At 36.1% G+C, this 19,748-nt stretch overlaps 2 protein-coding genes across 2 annotated transcripts in view; both read right to left on the bottom strand.

The window, feature by feature from the left end:
• Nucleotides 1-1,549, bottom strand: part of LOC136247806 (adhesion G-protein coupled receptor V1-like) — a 52,903-nt gene extending 51,354 nt beyond the window's left edge. The window contains exons 1-3 of the mRNA XM_066039629.1: nucleotides 1,438-1,549; nucleotides 305-442; nucleotides 45-245 (exon numbers count right to left, since the gene is read on the bottom strand). Coding sequence (XP_065895701.1) covers nucleotides 45-245; nucleotides 305-442; nucleotides 1,438-1,549 — 451 coding nt within the window. The remainder of the gene's footprint in view (nucleotides 1-44; nucleotides 246-304; nucleotides 443-1,437) is intronic.
• A 3,772-nt stretch (nucleotides 1,550-5,321) lies between these two features.
• Nucleotides 5,322-19,748, bottom strand: part of LOC136247805 (mucin-17-like) — a 62,169-nt gene continuing 47,742 nt past the window's right edge. Inside the window, exons 20-33 of the mRNA XM_066039628.1 lie at nucleotides 17,364-17,492; nucleotides 16,917-16,928; nucleotides 16,630-16,830; nucleotides 14,038-14,175; nucleotides 13,778-13,981; nucleotides 9,203-9,340; nucleotides 8,940-9,143; nucleotides 8,034-8,171; nucleotides 7,754-7,960; nucleotides 7,524-7,661; nucleotides 6,682-6,888; nucleotides 5,667-5,816; nucleotides 5,400-5,450; nucleotides 5,322-5,341 (exon numbers count right to left, since the gene is read on the bottom strand). Of these exons, the coding sequence (XP_065895700.1) occupies nucleotides 5,322-5,341; nucleotides 5,400-5,450; nucleotides 5,667-5,816; nucleotides 6,682-6,888; nucleotides 7,524-7,661; nucleotides 7,754-7,960; nucleotides 8,034-8,171; nucleotides 8,940-9,143; nucleotides 9,203-9,340; nucleotides 13,778-13,981; nucleotides 14,038-14,175; nucleotides 16,630-16,830; nucleotides 16,917-16,928; nucleotides 17,364-17,492 (1,937 nt within the window). The remainder of the gene's footprint in view (nucleotides 5,342-5,399; nucleotides 5,451-5,666; nucleotides 5,817-6,681; nucleotides 6,889-7,523; nucleotides 7,662-7,753; nucleotides 7,961-8,033; nucleotides 8,172-8,939; nucleotides 9,144-9,202; nucleotides 9,341-13,777; nucleotides 13,982-14,037; nucleotides 14,176-16,629; nucleotides 16,831-16,916; nucleotides 16,929-17,363; nucleotides 17,493-19,748) is intronic.

Here is a 19,748-nt window from a genome sequence, read left to right as displayed (position 1 = left end):
TCCTCCACCCATGTCCTGTGTCCCTGTGTATAAGATGCACTTACTATCATCATTATTGATAGACACTTCCAATACACAATTATTTTCTACAGACACTCTGTCAGGAAGATCACTTATGATTGTGAAGTTGACAGTTTCTGATTGTTCAAATATGTCATCATTGACTAGTGTGACTTGAAATGAAACACTAGTTTGACCAGCCATTAGTGTCACATTGTATGGTCCAGCTTCATAATCATCACCAGCTGTGTGAAGTACATTAGTGCATTTTGAATATATTCACATCCTAAAAGACAATACAAACCTGTTGCTGTTTCATCAACAGAAACTATCACAAGCATTAAGTCATATGAAAATTGGTTTGTAGCTGTCAGTATAGCATCAATCACTCCATCATTCTCAGAGATAACCATTCTTCGTTGATTAAAACATAACATTGTAGCTGAAAGATAAACATCCACAATAAATTACTGGTAGCTACAATATTAATATGCATATGCTTAATCAAAATAAGTCATTCTTGTTGTATGTCTGAACATTTAAACACTTTATTATATTTTAAACAATGAAATGTCCATATCAAATACTACAGTAAATAGCTGTCCTTATTCTACAATAATTTATCACTTTGCTGTCAGAAATTTTTCATGTCAGCTGCTGTGTGCATTGAGCCTATGAATGTGTTCATTTCACTGGAATAGTCTTCAGAGTAATAGGAAGGCAAATTCAAGGAACACGATAGAACACAACTCAAACATGATTCACTTGTAAATTGAAAGAGATATGGTAAAACAAATATGTAACAATGATAAAAAGATGTACATTATTTTGTGCTTCCTTTAGAAAGTTTAAAAAGAACAGTCATTAAAGAATGGCATAATCTAATAGTACAGTCACTAATTGCCTCTACCCCAATTATAGAACAATCACCACAAAAAGAAAGATGATGACTAAGAGACCTTCTTATAGCAAAATACAATACTTCTGGCTAAATAGTTAGCATAAAAGGATTAAAACTACATACTGAAAAGAAAATAGGAAGAAACAAAACAAATTATACTTTTTCTCAACTGAGGCTTTTTTTTCTGCCAAACAATGTACACAAGTGTATGATTCAAGTAAACTGTAAACATTTTCTGATTTGATCCCTACTATAATGTAGATCAAAACTTTATAAACTTGTCACAATTTTATTGTGTGCGAATAGTACACAGCAACAGTATTGAAAAAACTATCCAGCAAGAATACAAATTGATTTATTTGTTGTGGAAATCTTGGTGAGTAAACACATTTGGAGAATCAAATGATTTAAGTCTATAAAGGCTTTAGGTGGGTAAGTTTACAAATATGCCAATTTTTAATACTACAGCAAAATAAATATTATGGGTAGCAATTGTGTTACAAATTCTACACAAAACTTAACTTTAAATGACTAACCTTCATCATCAACGATGGACACAGAGGCAGAATTATTATCAACACTTATTGATAAACAAGTTGTCATCAATGTTATAGTAATATCAAATGTCTCATCATCTTCATGTATCATATCATTAATAATATCTACACTATATAATGATGATGTCAACCCAGCTGATATGAGGAGTAGTGATTGTTGTGTTACATTATAATCTTCTCCACCTGTGAAAGATATGTACATTAATAGTATCATGTAGTCATTGGGTTAACAATATTACCAGTAGTTGTCCCATCAGTGATAGTGACTAGTACAGTTACATCTTTTGATGTTACTCTACTAAGTGTAACACCCACTAGTAATTGACCATCAACTTCTGATACTGAATATTCTGTTTGGTTCAGTGATAATACTGCTTCTGTGGGTGGAAAGATTTATGCATGATTAATTTAATGAGAAAACACAAAATATCACAACACTGTATGCAATGTGGATGGTACAGTGTCGTTTTTCGCGAGTACGCACAATTTAAAACTAATTAAAGGACATGGCAGCCATTTGTCTCACGAGTTGTTATCTCTCTAGTTGAAGGATAACAACTTGCAAAGCAAAATAGCTGCCACGCCCTTTAATTAGTGAGTCTTTTAATCACGTGCACTTGCAAGAAACAATGTTGCGCTTGGGCGGTGCTGTACATGTGTTGTGAATCATAAATACATTTAGCATTGCACATCCCTTGTTTGTAAAGTTTGTAGCTTACATAAGTTTACAGAACATATCCATTTACTTATGTACTTCAATAATCACATAATGACCTATACATAATGGGTAGTCTATGCCTTCATCTGATTCTTGTGCATACCATTTGAGCGATTTTTACTGCTCCTTGTGACTGTACAACAGTCTATTGGAGAATTTGGGTGGGCAAACCCCAAAAGTACAACTGGTTACCCTCCACCAAAGCCACTAAACTTGGTATCATTTTGTTTGCTGAAGCATACTGATTAAGTATCCATCTGCACTATGTATTTAACTGGTAATTTTACAGAGAAGTACTGTATGCAAAAAACCTTGTTTCCCACTGTATACCAATTAAACCGAACAAGGCTCATTTCTTCCCTTTCTGTTTTCTCAGGACAAAACCATGTACACCAATGGACTCACCAAGGATTCCGATAAACCAAATCATGTTTTAATAAACTAAAGTATGCAGAACTTATGATACATTGTTTACAAGACGTTGTAACTTTTTACCTAAAATGGGCAAAACCTACGTGTAATCCAGAAAATTTGACACAAGCAATGTGGGAAAATTCCTAAATTGTCATGTTCCACCATCCTTTTAATCCCAAAGTAGAGATGCTCCTGAATTACTATAATGCCAAGGAGGGATTTTCCCACAATGCCAAGTAGGGATTTCCCTCATAGCTCCTCCTCATGTTTCGCTACTTTTATTGATGGAACGTAGTTAATTTTAAATATTTTTATTGTACTGGTTTATTAACATTTCTGTAAGACCATTGCTATAAAATACACAAAGGGACCGGCCAATTATGCTTTATATTTTACCTATAATGCTCTTGAACAGTGCTCAAAAATTTTTCCTAATATTCTCAAAATTATGTTCAGCATAAGTATATGAGTCAGTTCCTATGTTTTGCTTATAAATATGTGTTTTGTGGGTAAATAATAAGTGGCTGAAGTAGAGAATAAACCTTTGCTTGTAAAAATGTATTATAGAGAAAATATCGACATACCCTAATAGAACAGTCAGCTGCATGGTTGTTCAGAATTTCTGACTGTTCTATTAGATTATATATCTTTTTCCATGACTTGTGTTTTGAAAAAGTAAGGATTTATAGCATGGCACAAGTAATTTGCTTATTATACTAGCATTATGCTCAATGCTTTCAGCTGATCATCATGCCAGCATAATCAGCGGATCCCTAAATACATGTGTGGCTGCGATTGCTTCGCTACTAAGTTACGCAGAAAAGCATTACACAAAATCATCATATTTTCACACAGTGGGTCACATAAGTTTCAGAACTCATGATTATAAGCAATGTACCATCTCCACTCACCATCATCATCCACTATAGTCACATTACTACTGATAACATCTCCAGTAGTAACTCCACATGTGGTAACAGACTCTATAGCGGCACTGAACACTTCATCACATTCTACAACATCATTATCACTAATGTCTATTGTAAATGATTGTATTAATACTCCAGCAGGGACATCAACTGTGATCCTTGTTCCATTGTAATCCTCAACATCTATACACATATTTCATGTGTATAAAACATAAAGATATGACATTACATTCACATATTTTTGAATTACATAGCAAATAACCACATATCTATAGTTGGATCTGAAACAAAAATGCACATTTTCAACATTACAATAATATTATATTCATACACATATATCAGTCAAACGTGCACTAGTTCTCACAATTTTCTATATAAACGCAGTACTACACTAGCTCCTTGCATATTGGTGCCAACCAGTTATTCCACCAAAACTTGAAACAGTTTTAGCATTTTTCTCCACAGTGCCATTGGAGCATAAGTGACATGCAAAGGAAAAAACACTATAATATTGTATTTTAAAGTTTTCAGAATTTTTTTTTTGTTAAGAACCTGTAGCTACCCACTCGATTTCAAGCCATAGAAATTCATATTTACTAAATTGGCCAACAGCCTCATACCAGCAATCATGGATTCACTAAACTATCAAAATATCAAAGGAATACAAGCTGCACAACTTAATAAATGTACAAAAACAAGATATACAGGTAATGGCCTATGCACATACCTGAAGCAGTGATGTCCATTGTAGTCAGTACAACTTCAAATGGTTCAGATGATACTTGACTGAGTCTTAGCATTAATGTCACTACACTACTATTCTCTCTTGTCTCATAACTGGACTGTTCAATGTTCACCACAACTATACACAATATTATATATGTCACACACTGATCAACATAGATATATTATACTACTATCATACCTGTACTATCAGTGATTATTCCAACTGAAGTGTCCCTACCTACTCTCACTAGAGGATTATCACTAGCAAGTGTTAAATTCATATCAAAAGTCTCCACTCCTTCTACCACATTGTCACAGCTCACTGATATGTTACCTCTACCCTCTGTTGATCCAGCTTCAATTGTTATAGTAATTGGATTAGAGTCAAAGTCAACACCTGATCCTATTGGAGTATAGTAGTTACTAAACATCATATCTACCAATGTATTCCTTACCAGTTGCTGATACTGGTGATCGTTCAGAAGGAGTAACTATTACATCAAGAGGAGCTGAAGATGTTCCCCCAACCTTGACAACTACCACCTCCACTATTCCTGATGATTCACTACCAGTAAATTGTCCTTCAGCAAAGTCGATTACAACCACTAAAGATTACATCATCAAACAAAAGTATTTACATAATGCTTGCTGTGATTTTGTGCAATACTTGCATGCAAAACATTATTATGATTATAATAAAATCAGTTAATGCCTTGCTGTAACTTTGAAAAGCATTAACCACACTCACTAGTATTATCAGTGATTTCTCCAACAGCCATATCACGATTACCAGCTGATATCCTTCCATTAAATAATTCTGGTACAGTTAATGTTAAGTCAAACATTTCATCTCCCTCAACAATGGTATCATTGAACGCTGATATACTAACGTTACTTGTTGTTATACCACTGGGGAATGTGACTGTTTGGTCTGTAGTGTTAAAGTCAACATCACCTGATAAAAAAAAAATAATTGTTTCATAGCAACAATACTGTAGTAGTTGCCACTGAATTAACAGAGGTGGTGGAAATGGTGGACTATGGCCACATTTTGTTTGCAATAAATTTAGAGATACTCAAATAGAGCAACCAAACACTGTAACATAGAACAGTCACAATTTAAGTTAACTAACTGCAACTCACTACATAATTACCATATTCAAACATGGCAAAAATACTAAATCTCAAAGCTTTTGCCACAGATCCTATTGCACACCACCTATTTCTATTGTATACCTAAGACACCAATGCATTATTTAACTGGTTGGCCCCAATGCTTTGGCCTGCTTCACAGACTCTTTCTTTACTTATAAATTCTTTATACTGATACAATTCTACTTGTTCAGGTGGTGTAGGTTTAATCAAGTTTTTATCAGGATTAGTTATGATGCCATCTAGTGTCATAGTGCTTTAGGTCATACCTTCAGCAGAAACAGGTGATTGTTCTGATGGAGTTACAATCACATCAAATGATCTACTAGATGATCCTCCTACTAGCTCCAGTGTTACCACTACTGATCCAGTTTCTTCAGAACCAAAGAATCTGTCCTGGATAAATCTCACTGTTATGTCTATGAAAGACAATACATGAAATATACACTTTATTTCACATTTGTTGGATAATACAAGTAAATATCTCACACCATTTGCAATAAGATTAACACTACTGGAATAATGTATTCCATAACACATGTAATAAAATAATTTAGGTTTGGATGTGCATGTCATGTGTCTCCTTGCTCACTGTATAAACCCACAATCGAACTTTTGTATTGTATTAATGCTTTACAGTGACCAGCACTGAATTTCGTATGTTCGTGTCGTTGCACGTACATTTGAACTCTTAGCACGGTAATGCTTTGTCGTTATTCTTATGTTGTTTCCAGTGCCCACTATCGAAATTCATAAATCCCAATATAAATACACTCATGAAGCATGCCAGCGGTTTCTCACATGTGCAGGTGATTAACCCACGTGGCACATATTATAGTTATACCACGGGCACTTGTGTTTTGCCTGATATATATGCACTCATTCCCATATTTTAACCATTAGTTATTTTAAATACACATACATACATAGTTTGCTACATTGCTTCTCTGAATACTGCTTCTTTCAATACTGTGACTGCTCTATTAGAGTATCTTGGTCTTTTCAGCGTTGCAAACATTGTCCATAAAAGTGTAAGGCCTCCCTTATCCCCCCCGCCTCCACCTCCTATGACTGGAAGCATATAGAGTCCCACTTTTAGGCTTGGTTATATCTAACCAATACTGCCAAGGCATCAGAATTGTCTTGTGAAGCTGGCTTTTGGGTGGTTTTTGGCCAGAAAAATCCAAATCCTAATTTACGGTACTACCACACTTTATGATACAGTTTAAACGATAATGCATGCATACAAAGAGTCTGTACAAACACTAGTTACATGTCACTAACTTGTACTATCCATTATTATGATGTTAGCTTGTGATGGGTTAGTAACACTAACTCTATTTGGTAGTGATGTTGTCTGAATGGTGAGACCAATGGTTTCATCATCTTCCACTACATTATCATTAGTTATTGGAACATCAAATGAACTGATTGTCTCTCCAGCAGTAAATGTGACTTGATATGATCCTGAACCATAATCCTCTCCACCACCTAAGATCATAGTAAGATTTTCATCATATATTTAACCCTTAAAGCTGCATAATCCAATAAATTAGAATTTTTTATATAGCATAAAACACACAATCATTTCTGAGGCATGAATACTTAATGATTCTAATCTGGCAGTGCAACAAGCTTGTCTAACTTTAAAACCGCTTTTCAGCTGGTATATTCATTGAGCTACTATGAGCACAATCATAGTAATTTCATTCACTCACTTATTTTGAAGACTGACGTCTGGCTTGTCCAGTTTCCTTGATAAATGAAACAGACAGCCATTTTTGTACAAATATCTTATTCATGTGATCTTTATTGTCATGATTTGCCAATGAGTGGTAAAGCTAATAGCATGAGCATTTTCATTGAGTACATGTCGTTTCATGGATAGCTTTGGCAATATTGTTTTGTTGCAAGGTGAGTCACATGGTGTCATTTATTCCTTATGGTATCAAACATATAATGACACAAGTTGTGTACCCATAGGATTAATGGTTTGTGATTTACAGTGTTTAGTTTGAGGCCATACATAAAAGCCACAATATTATATCGACAAAAATAATGTATTTAAAGTACGTTAAGTTGTTACTTATAATTACTTGTGGATTTAAGAGTTAACAAAGGCTTACCATTAGCTGAACCATCTGTGACATTTAAAATTACAGTAATATCAGTTGATGATGGATTACTGAGAACTAGTACAGGTTGTACTGGTCCTTCATCTTCATTAACCATGTATGTTGACTGGTTGAAGCTCACAGTAATATCTGTGGAAATGTAGCATACAAGTACGGGTTGTAACTTTAAAGTTTGCAAACTGTGTCTATTTTTACAGTGCTATACAATCTACCACACTCACCATCATCATCCACAATGGTCACCGTTACTTGACTAGGATCTCCTACAACAACTCCATCAGGTAGTGAGGACTGATTAACAGTGAGATTAAAGGTCTCATCATCTTCTAATATATTATCGTCAGTGATAAGAATGGTGAGTTGTGATGAATTTACTCCAGCAGAGAATGTGACAGTATACACTCCAGATGTGTAATCTGTATCATTACCTGTAATAATGTAACAGTCAACAATTTATCACTCAACATCACATTATGTATTAGTGCAATGTTGTGCACTCACCAGTAGCTGTTCCATCACTACTAAACACTTGTACAGTGACATCAATAGCAGGTGAACTACTCAGTTCTAACATTATTGTAACATTACTGACATCTTCATTAGCACTGTATGTGGACTGGCTGAACCACACTGTTATGTCTACAATGTTTACAGAGACAAGTAATATGTAAATGAAAGTAAAATGTATACTCAGACAACATACTGTTATCAGTGGAAGAGGAACAAGTTTATGTGAGGGGGTATAGAATCTTTGGCAGTGGGGGTCTGGGTGGTGTAGTCCCTCTAGTCATTTTAGCTTCCATGATGTCTCAAATTAATTATTGGCATAAATGGTTTAATTTTGAAAAATTTCAACTAAAACACTAAAGTATTTAGAATAGGCTATTTGCAGTCAGCAAAACCTCTTTTGGCAAAATTTTTAGCTATTGACTACAGGGTTAGTAAAAATATATACAGCATTTATAAGCAGTACAAAACAGCCTTTGACACTTTATATACAGTGGTAGGATATCAACTCTCAAAGAAAGCGGTCAGTGGTTCGATTTTTACTGAAGTACTGGCCACTTCTTTGACCACTTTGAAGCATTGTATTAGAGTATATTGATCTTATTCATGACTCCAAGAATGATAATTTCAGCAAAATATTATTCTGAGAGGGGGCTAAGCCCCTAGCTTTAGCCCCCTAGCTCCCCTCCAACACTTGAGATATATTAATTCTACTTATACCCATAATTGCAAAGTTGATGCTGCATGCAAACTAAAATGGCTACAGGTTTTAGGGAGCTGTGTTTGCCAAGACCACTTGCTGGCAGAAATTCTCAGCTCAAGTCATCCCTCATTCATACATACATTATTAGCAATTTCCTCCACCCATGTCCTGTGTCCCTGTGTATAAGATACACTTACTATCATCATTATTGATAGACACTTCCAATACACAATTATTTTCTACAGACACTCTGTCAGGAAGATCATCACTTATGATTGTGAAGTTGACAGTTTCTGATTGTTCAAATATGTCATCATTGACTAGTGTGACTTGAAATGAAACACTAGTTTGACCAGCCATTAGTGTCACATTGTATGGTCCAGCTTCATAATCAGCACCAGCTGTGTGAAGTACATTAGTGCATTTTAAATATATTCACATCCTAAAAGACAATACAAACCTGTTGCTGTTTCATCAACAGAAACTATCACAAGCAATAAGTCATATGAAAATTGGTTTGTAGCAGTCAGTATAACATTGATCACTCCATCATTCTCAGAGATAACTATTCTTCGTTGATTAAAACATAACATTGTAGCTGAAAGATAAACATCCACAATAAATTACTGGTAGCTACAATATTAATATGCATATGCTTAATCAAAATAAGTCACTCTTGTTGTAAGTCTGAACATTTAAACACTTTATTAAATTTTAAGCAATGAAATATCCATATCAAATACTACAGTAAATAGCTGTCCTTATTCTACAATAATTTATCACTTTGCTGTCAGAAATTTTTCATGTCAGCTGCTGGCTGTGTGCATTGAGCCTATGAATGTGTTCATTTCACTGGAATAGTCTTCAGAATAATAGGAAGACAAATTCAAGGAACAATATGATGTCATAATAGAACACAACTCAAACATGATTCACTTGTAAATTGAAAGAAATATGGTATAACAAATATGTAACAATGATAAAAAGATGTACATTATTCTGCGCTTCCTTTAGAAAGTTTAAAAGAACAGTCATTAAAGAATGACATAATCTAATAGTACAGTCACTAATTGCCTCTACCCCAATTATAGAACAATCACCACAAAAAGAAAGACGATAACTAAGAGACCCTCTTATAGCAAACTACAATACTTCTGGCTAAATAGTCAACTTAATAGGATTAAAACTACATACTGGAAAGAAAATACGAAGAAACAAAACAAATTATACTCTTTCTCAACTGACTGTGAGGCTTTTTTTTCTGCCAAACAATGTACACAAGTAAGTTAATGTATGATTCAAGTAAACTGTAAACATTTTCTGATTTGATCCCTACTATAATATAGATCAAAACTTTATAAACTTGTCACAATCTTATTGTGTGCGAATAGTACACAACAACAGTATTGAAAAAACTATCCAGCAAGAATACAAATTGATTCATTTGTTGTGGAAAACTTGGTGAGTAAACACATTTGGAGAATCAAACGATTTACGTCTATAAAGGCTCTAGGTAGGCAAGTTTACAAATATGCCAATTTTTATTACTACAGCAAAATCAAGACACACGGTAGTGTGTCGTGCGGCCCAAGAAGCCGGCGCGCAACCCCGTGAGTATATTGACAGGAAGAAAGAAAATGCAATTTTCGCACCTCCGTAGCTCTGTGCTGCCTTGATGAAACAAGACAAATTTTGCTGTGTACATTCCCTCCAACTTCAGTACTCCACATTCCAAATTTGAGCGAAATCGCTTCAGGCACTCCTGAGATATGCGACTTCAAAAATTGGCTTAGTTTCTTCGTTTTTTTTTTCTTCTTCTTATTTTTCTTCCTCTTTTCGCACACTTACAAAAATTGCTATAAAACGCGAACGCGTTATCCGATTGCCGTGAAATTTGGCACACAGAAGGGGGGTATAAAGGCGCATCTCGGTACCAACTTTGGCTGGAATACCATAAACAGGCAAAGAGTTATGAGCGATTATGCACGACAAATAACACCAATATGTTGTCACGCCTACAGGGTAAACCGCGTATGGGAAGAAGCTGAAAATCGGTGGGTAAATAGGTTAACTATTGAACCTCAAACCTTTTGTGGTTTGAAAGAAATTGAGCTAAAAACCAGGAAGATACAGCGAAAAAATCAACAGTGTGTAACAATTACGCAATCGAGATTAGCTAATTTTTTATTATTATTATTATTATTATTATGCTTGCCACGCCTACCAGATAAACCACTTGGGGTAATGCTTTGAAAATCGCTGTACAGATGGAATTATCATCTTAGAAAGGCTCTTCAATGGTGTAGAAGAATCAGACTTAAAGCCACGGAGTTATAACACGAAATCCAACTTGGTGTAGCAAGTGCGAGATCGAGATACTCTAATAGAGCAGTCATCCTAATAGAGCAGTCACACTGAACAGAATTCAAGAGATCAGTTAGAAATAAGTAACCTGTATAGAGATCAGCTACAAACAAATCACCCTGTAGAGAGTTCAGCTACAAACAATTCACCCTGTTCAGACATCAGTTAGAAGAAGTTTTCTTGTAGAGAGTTCAGTTACAAACAAATCACACTGTTGAAAGATCAGCTAGAAGATGTCACCTTATAGATAGTTCAGTTACAAAGAAACCACCATGTATAGAATTCAGCTACAAACTAGTGACCCTGTAGATACATCAGCTAGAAGAAGTTACCTTGTAGAGAGTTCAGCTACAAAGAAACCATTCTGTAAAGAGCTCAGCTGCAAACAAATCACCTATACAGAATTCAGCTACAAACAAATCACCCTGTAGAGAGATCAGCTAGAAGAAGTTACCTTGTAGATAGTTCAGCTACAAACAAATCTCCCTGTAGAGAGATCAGCTAGAAGAAGTTTCCTTGTAGAGAGTTCTGCTACAAACAAATCACCCTGTAGAAAGATCAGCTAGAAGAAATCACCTTGTAGAGAGTTCAGCTTCAAAGAAACAATCATGTGAGAGTTCAGGTACAAACAAATAGTCCTGTAGAGAGATCAGCTAGAAGAAGTTACCTTGTAGAGAGTTCAGCTACAAAGAAACCATCATGTAGATAGTTCAGGTACAAACAAATCACCCTGTAGAAAGATCAGCTATAGAAGAAATCACCTTGTAGAGGGTTCAGCTACAAAGAAACTATCATGTAGAGAGTTCAACTACAAACAAATCACCCTGTAGAAAGATCAGCTATAGAAGAAATCACCTTGTAGAGAGTTCAGCTACAAAGAAACCATCATGTAGAGAGTTCAGCTACAAACAAATCGGCCTGTAGAGAGATCAGCCAGAAGAAATTACCTTGTAGAGAGTTCAGCTAAAAAGAAACCATCATGTAGAGAGTTCAGCTGCAAACAAATCACCTGTAGAGAGTTAAGCTACAAACAAATCTCCCTGTAAAGAGATCAGCTAGAAGAAGTCACCTTGCATGGAGTTCAGTTACAAAGGAATAAACCATGTAGAGAGTTCACCTGCAAACAAATCACCTGTAGAGAGTTCAGCTAGAAACAAGTCACCCTGTAGAGAGATCAGCTAGAAACAAGTCACCTTGTAGAGAGTTCAGCTAGAAGAAGTCACATTGTAGAACTACAAAGAAACTACCATGTAGAGTTCAGCTGCAAACAAATCACCCTGTAGAGAACTCAGTTACAAACAAATCGCCCTGTAGAAAGATCAGCTAGAAGAAGTTACCTTGTAGGGATTTCAGCTACAAACAAATCACCCTGTAGAGAGTTCAGCTACAAAGAAACCATTCTGTAAAGAGCTCAGCTGCAAACAAATCACTTGTACAGAATTCAGCTACAAACAAATCACCCTGTAGAGAGATCAGCTAGAAGAAATTACCTTGTAGATAGTTCAGCTACAAACAAATCACCCTGTAGAAAGATCAGTTAGAAGAAGTTAACTTGGAGAAAGTTCAGCTACAAAGAAACCATTTTGTAAAGAGCTCAGCTGCAAACAAATCACCTGTACAGAATTCAACTACGAACAAATCACCCTGTAGAGAGATCAGCTATAAGAAGTTACCTTGTAGATAGTTCAGCTACAAACAAATCTCCCTGTAGAGAGATCAGCTAGAAGAAATTACCTTGTAGAGAGTTCAGCTACAAAGAAACCATTCTGTAAAGAGCTCAGCTGCAAACAAATCACCTATACAGAATTCAGCTACAAACACATCACCCTGTATAGAGATCAGCTAGAAGAAGTTACCTTGTACATCATTCAGCTACAAACAATTCACCCTGTAGAAAGAGCAATTAGAAGAAGTCACCTTGTAGAGTGTTCAGTTACAAAGAAACCACCATGGAGATTTCTGTAATCAATATAATATTATGTGACCGGATTTGCGAAAAGGAGTCTTCCACACACATCCAATTCCGTACATGTTGGAGACCATAACTCAGTGTTCAAGTAACATATTAACCTGAAAATTTCACCATGTATTCAGCTACAGTGGTGCTCACCACTGCCCAAAATTCAAGGCAATAGCTCTTTCCAATCTGAAGTTATCAATTGTCAAAGTTGGCAAATTGGATGTGTGTGGAAGACCCCTTTTCGCAAATCCGGTCACATATGTATTATACAGTATATATAATTTATACATTTACTGATAAAATATTTAAAGTACATCTACTTCATCTTTTCTTCTTCCTGTAGTAAAGAAAAAACATAGGTTAAAAAAGTCCCAAAGCTGGCCATAGGCCGGCTTTGGGGTATACAAATACAAAAAAAATGAAATCTAATCCAAAACAGCCAAGCTGTAAAAATTTTAATAACGACAATTCAGGTGAATTTTTGTGCCGCTTCACAAAATTTACCTAAATTGTCATTATTAAAATTTTTACCATTAACCTACCATCACAGCCATTTCTTGGCCGCCACCTTGGATTTCACATCTTTTTTCACCATAGCCTTTCTGAGGGCCGCACACTTTTTTTACAGCTTGGCTGTTTTGGATTAGATAAGTATTATGGGTAGCAATTGTGTTACAAATTCTACACAAAACTTAGCTTTAAATGACTAACCTTCATCATCAATGATGGTCACAGTGGAAGAATTATTATCAACACTTATTGATAAACAAGTTGTCATCAATGTTATAGTAATATCAAATGTCTCATCACCTTCATGTATCATATCATTAATAATACCTACACTATATAATGATGATGTCAACCCAGCTGATATGAGGAGTAGTGATTGTTGTGCTATATTATAATCTTCTCCACCTGTGAATGATATGTACATTAATGGTATCATGTAGTCATTGGGTTAACAATATTACCAGTAGTTGTCCCATCAGTGATAGTGACTAGTACAGTTACATCTTTTGATGTTACTCTACTAAGTGTAACACTCACTAGTAATTGACCATCAACTTCTGATACTGAATATTCTGTTTGGTTCAGTGATAACATTGCTTCTGTGGGTGGAAAGATTTATGCATGATTAATTTAATGAGAAAACACAAAATATCACAACACTGTATGCAATGTGGATGGTACAGTGTCGTTTCTCGCAAGTACGCACAATTTAAAACTAATTAAAGGGCATGGCAGCCATTTGTCTCACGAGTTGTTATCTCTCTAGTTGAAGGATAATGACTTGCAAGCAAAATAGCTGCCACACCCTTTAATTAGTGAGTCTTTTAATCACGTGCACTTGCAAGAAACAATGTTGCGCTTGGGCGGTGCTGTACACGAGTTGTGAATCATAAATATATTTAGCACTGCACATCCCTTGTTTGTAAAGTTTGTAGCTTACATAAGTTTACAGAACATATCCATTTACTTATGTACTTCAATAATCACATAATGACCTATACATAATGAGTAGTCTATGCCTTCATCTGATTCTTGTGCATACCATTTGAGCGATTCTTACTGCTCCTTGTGACTATACAACAGTCTATTGGAGAATTTGGGTGGGCAAACCCCAAAAGTACAACTGGTTACCCTCCACCAAAGCCACTAAACTTGGTATCATTTTGTTTGCTGAAGCATACTGATTAAGTATCCATCTGCACTATGTATTTAACTGGTAAATTTACAGAGAAGTACTGTATGCAAAAAACCTTGTTTCCCACTGTACACCAATTCAACCGAACAAGGCTCATTTCTTCCCTTTCTGTTTTCTCAGGACAAAACCATGTACACCAATGGACTCACCAAGGATTCCGATAAACCAAATCATGTTTTAATAAACTAAAGTATGCAGAAGTTATGATACATTGTTTACAAGACGTTGTAACTTTTTACCCAAAATGGGCAAAACCTACGTGGAATCCAGAAAATTTGACACAAGCAATGTGGGAAAATTCCTAAATTGTCATGTTCCACCATCCTTTTAATCCCAAAGTAGAGATGCACCTGCATTACTATAATGCCAAGCAGGGGTTTTTCCCACAATGCCAAGTATGGATTTCACTCATAGCTCCTCCTCATGTTTCGCTACTTTTTATCAATGGAACCTAGTTCATTATAATTTTTTTATTGTACTGGTTTATTAACATTTCTGTAAGACCATTGCTATAAAATACACAAAGGTACTGGCCAATTAGTACTAGTAATAGCATGGGTAGCAGTGAAATTTGGGATAAATATCACTAGTGTTGTATTGGAAATGGGGATAAATTTCACGAGGCGAAGCCGAGTGAAATTTACCATTTCCAATACAACAAGAGTGGTATTTATCCCAAATTTCACTGCTACCCATGCTATTCCCACTTAATACCATACTCGCTGCATATACGCATGCTGTGCATTAGCATTGCTATGTACGCAATTTGTCACTATGTACTAAACATGCGTCGACACTAATTGGCGCTACATTGTTAACATAAATTCTAGCCAATGAAATTACAATTACAACTTTTTCACTGCTGTCAGTGAAATACGGGACAAATTTCACTGCTACTATTTAGACTTTTGTATGGGCAGTGAAACAGGTATGGTATTATGCTTTATATTTTACCTATAATGCTCTTGAACAGTGCTCAAAATTTTTTCCTAATATTCTCAAAATTATGTTCAACATAAATATATGAGTCAGTTCCTATGTTTTGCTTATAAATATGTGTTTTATGGGTAAATAATAAGTGGCTGAAGTAGAGAATAAACCTCTGCTTGTAAAAATGCATTATAGAGAAAATATCGACATACCCTAATAGAACAGTCAGCTACCTGGTTGTTCAGAATTTCTGACTGTTCTATTAGTACTAGTAATAGCATGGGTAGCAGTGAAATTTGGGATAAATATCACGAGTGTTGTATTAGAAATGGGGATAAATTTCACGAGGCGAAGCCGAGTGAAATTTACCATTTCCAATACAACAAGAGTGGAATTTATCCCAAATTTCACTGCTACCCATGCTATTCCCAGTTAATACCATACTCGCTGCATATACGCATGCTGTGCATTAGCGTTGCCATGTACGCAATTTGTCACTATGTACTAAATACGTGTCAACACTAATTGTTAACATAAATTCTAGCCAATGAAATTGCAATTACAACTTTTTCACTGCTACCAGTGAAATACGGGATAAATTTCACTGCTACTATTGAGACTTTTGTATGGGCACTGAAACAGGGTATGGTATTAGATTATATATCTTTTTCCATGACTTGTGTTTTGAAAAAGTAAGGATTTATAGCATGGCACAAGTAATTTGCTTATTATACTAGCATTATGCTCAATGCTTTCAGCTGATCATCATGCCAGCATAATCAGCGGATCCCTAAATACATGTGTGGCTGCGATTGCTTCGTTACTAAGTTTCACAGTAAAGCATTATACAAAATCATCATATTTTCACACAATGGGTCGCATAAGTTTCAAAACTCATAATTATAAGCAATGGACCATCTCCACTCACCATCATCATCCATTATAGTCACATTACTACTGATAACATCTCCAGTAGTAACTCCACATGTGGTAACATTCTCTATAGTGGCACTGAACACTTCATCACATTCTACAACATCATTATCAATAATGTCTATTGCAAATGATTGCGTTAATACTCCAGCAGGAACATCAACTGTGATCCTTGTTCCATTGTAATCCTCAACATCTATACACATATTTCATGTGCATAAAACATAAAGATATGACATTACATTCACATATTTATGAATTACACAGCAAATAACCACATACCTATAGTTGGATCTAAAACAAAAATGCACATTTTCAACATTGCAATATATTCACACACTTTTATCAGTCAAACTTACACTAGTTCTCACAATTTTCTACATAAATGCAGTACTACACTAGCTCCTTGCATATTGGTGCCAACCAGTTATTCCACCAAAACTTGAAACAGTTTTAGCATTTTTCTCCACAGTGCCATTGGAGCATAAGTGACATGCTAAGACTATATTGTATTTTAAGCTTTTCAGAAATTATAGCTTGGAGTTTTTAAGAACCTGTAGCTACCCACTTGATTTCAAGCCATAAAAATTAATATTTACTAAATTGGCCAACAGCCTCATACCAACAATGGTGGATTCACTAAACTATAAAAATATCAAAGGAATACAAACTGCACAACTTCATAAATGTACAAAAATAAGATATACAAGTAATGGCCTATGCACATACCTGTAGCAGTGATGTCCATTGTAGTCAGTACAACTTCAAATGGTTGAGATGATTCTTGACTGAGTGTTAGTATTAATGTCACTTCACTACTGTTCTCTCTTGTCTCATAACTGCCAATAATCACCACAACTATACAGGATATTATATATGTCACACACTGATTAACATAGATCAAGACACACGATAGTGTGCCATGCGGCCCAAGAAGCCGGCACACCACACTGTGGGTATATTGACAGGAAGAAAGAAACATCATTTTCACACCTTTGTATCTCGGTCATCACTTATCCGATTGGAACCAATTTTACTACAGAGTTGTTCGCCACCTAGGGGAGTCTAGATTCCAAAGTTGAAGGAAACCGCTCCAGCCATTTCCAAGATACGAGCTGTCAAAGTTTCAATTTTTTCTCTTTGTTTTTTTCTTCATGTTTCCGCACACTTGCAAAAATTGCTATAAAATGCAAACTTGTACTCCAATTACCTTGGAATTTAGCACACAGAAAGGGAGTCCAAAGGTGAACCTTAGTATCAAATTTGGTGCAAATCCGATTGATGGTTCAGGATGTATGACCAATTATTTGCGTAAAACAAGATCGATTTGTTGTCACACCTACAGGGTAAACTTCTTCATGGAATGAGTTGAAAATTGCTATGTAGATGGAGTAACCATCATACATAGGAGTGCCTTTTGGTAGTTTGAAAGGAATCGAGATAAAAACCATGGAGATATGACACAAAACCCAACTTTTGCCACAATTACGCAATCGATTTTTATAAATTAAAAAGTATTAGTTTTTACGCCTACTAGGCAAACCGCTTAGAATAATGAGCTGAATATCGATGTATAGCTGGAAAAATCTTCATAGGAAGTCTTTGCAGTAGTACAGAATCAGATTACAAACCACTGAGTTATGATTCGAAAGCCAACTCCATGTAGCAAATGCGAGATGGAGATACTCTAATAGAACAGTCACCCTAATAGAGCATTCAGTTAATTCATTTACTCCATTATAGAATTCTATTACATTGCAAGTTATTCTGTAGGGAGTTCAGCTGCAAACAGTTAATCTTATAGACAGTTCAGCAAGAAGAAAGTCACCCTATAGAGAGTTCAGCTACAAATATATCGCTGTAGTGATTCAGAAGAATCAGAACATTACAAGTCAAACTGAAGAGAGCTCTGCTATAAACAAGTCATGCACCCTGTAGAGAGTTCGGCTACATTCTCTAGAGAATTCAGCTACAAAAAAGTCACTGTGGAGAGAGTTCAGCTACAAAGAAACTATCTTGTAAAGAGTTCATCTATACAAACAAGTTACCCTATAGAGATCAGCTGCAAACAAGTAACCCTGTAGAGAGTTCAGTTACAGACAAGTAACTTTATAGTTTATAATATAGTTTAAAAAAATACCTTTAAACGTAGTTAATGGGGGGAACGAAACACCAGACCTCTGCCCTGGCAGGAGTTAGGTAGCATTAAAAAAAGGAATAGGACATCAATTAGAGTAAACGCGCATGCGTAGTCAGTACCACGCGACCAGTGAACAGCTGCGTGAGAGCGTTACCCATGCACCCCCTTCCCTCCACTTCTCTGGCTTGGCCTCACTGCATAACTTATGGTACATTGCATTGGTGTACAACAAACCGTGTCAACCTAAACACAGCAAGTCTCAGTGGTACACCACATTTTCAGTAGTGTATTTAACGGGTACACACCCGGAGCACATCTCCCAATAAAAGACCTGTAGTCTTACCTGACATTTGTATACCGACCAATCAAATTCTATACAGCCATGATATATCATAAATGGACCTGCTATACTGGTTACGGTCCCGACTTGGTGTATGCGCGGTTCACACATACCAGCTGGAAACATAGCCCATTGTAATTGTTTGTCACTTTACTTTATTTTTTTAACCAATACAGATAGACATATGGCTGTATCAGCCCACATCAAGTACAACTGACCTCAGTGGCATTACTACCATTCAACTGTGGTGATATCACCGCCATCCGGTTCGCGAGCGCCTGCTGGCATCTTCACAAAGCAAGTGCCAGTACCTCGCACCGAGGGGGACATACCAGCACACTGCTACTCCGTCTAGCATTTGCTGTCCCCTTTACATGGGTGCACCAACACACTGCCACTTTGACGGCAACTGTTGACCCCATCTCGGCCAGATGGTTGCAACTACATTCTGGCGCTCTGTTGTCAAATGTAGACGTGCAACTCATCCTGCGCCAATTCAAACAGAGCACCAGCACCACCAGCTCTGGCTGCAACGCAGCACCTCCATTCCTCATAGAAGGAATGTGATAGTATTGGGGTCTCCCCTAGGATGACTGCCAGAGATATAATAGGCTACGTAGAGGCTTGAGTATGG

The sequence above is a fragment of the Dysidea avara genome, chromosome 2 (genome assembly GCF_963678975.1).
Source record: "Dysidea avara chromosome 2, odDysAvar1.4, whole genome shotgun sequence".
NCBI classification, from domain to species: domain Eukaryota; kingdom Metazoa; phylum Porifera; class Demospongiae; order Dictyoceratida; family Dysideidae; genus Dysidea; species Dysidea avara.
Note: the sequence above shows the minus strand (reverse complement) of the source record. Positions and strands in the feature narration are given on the sequence as shown.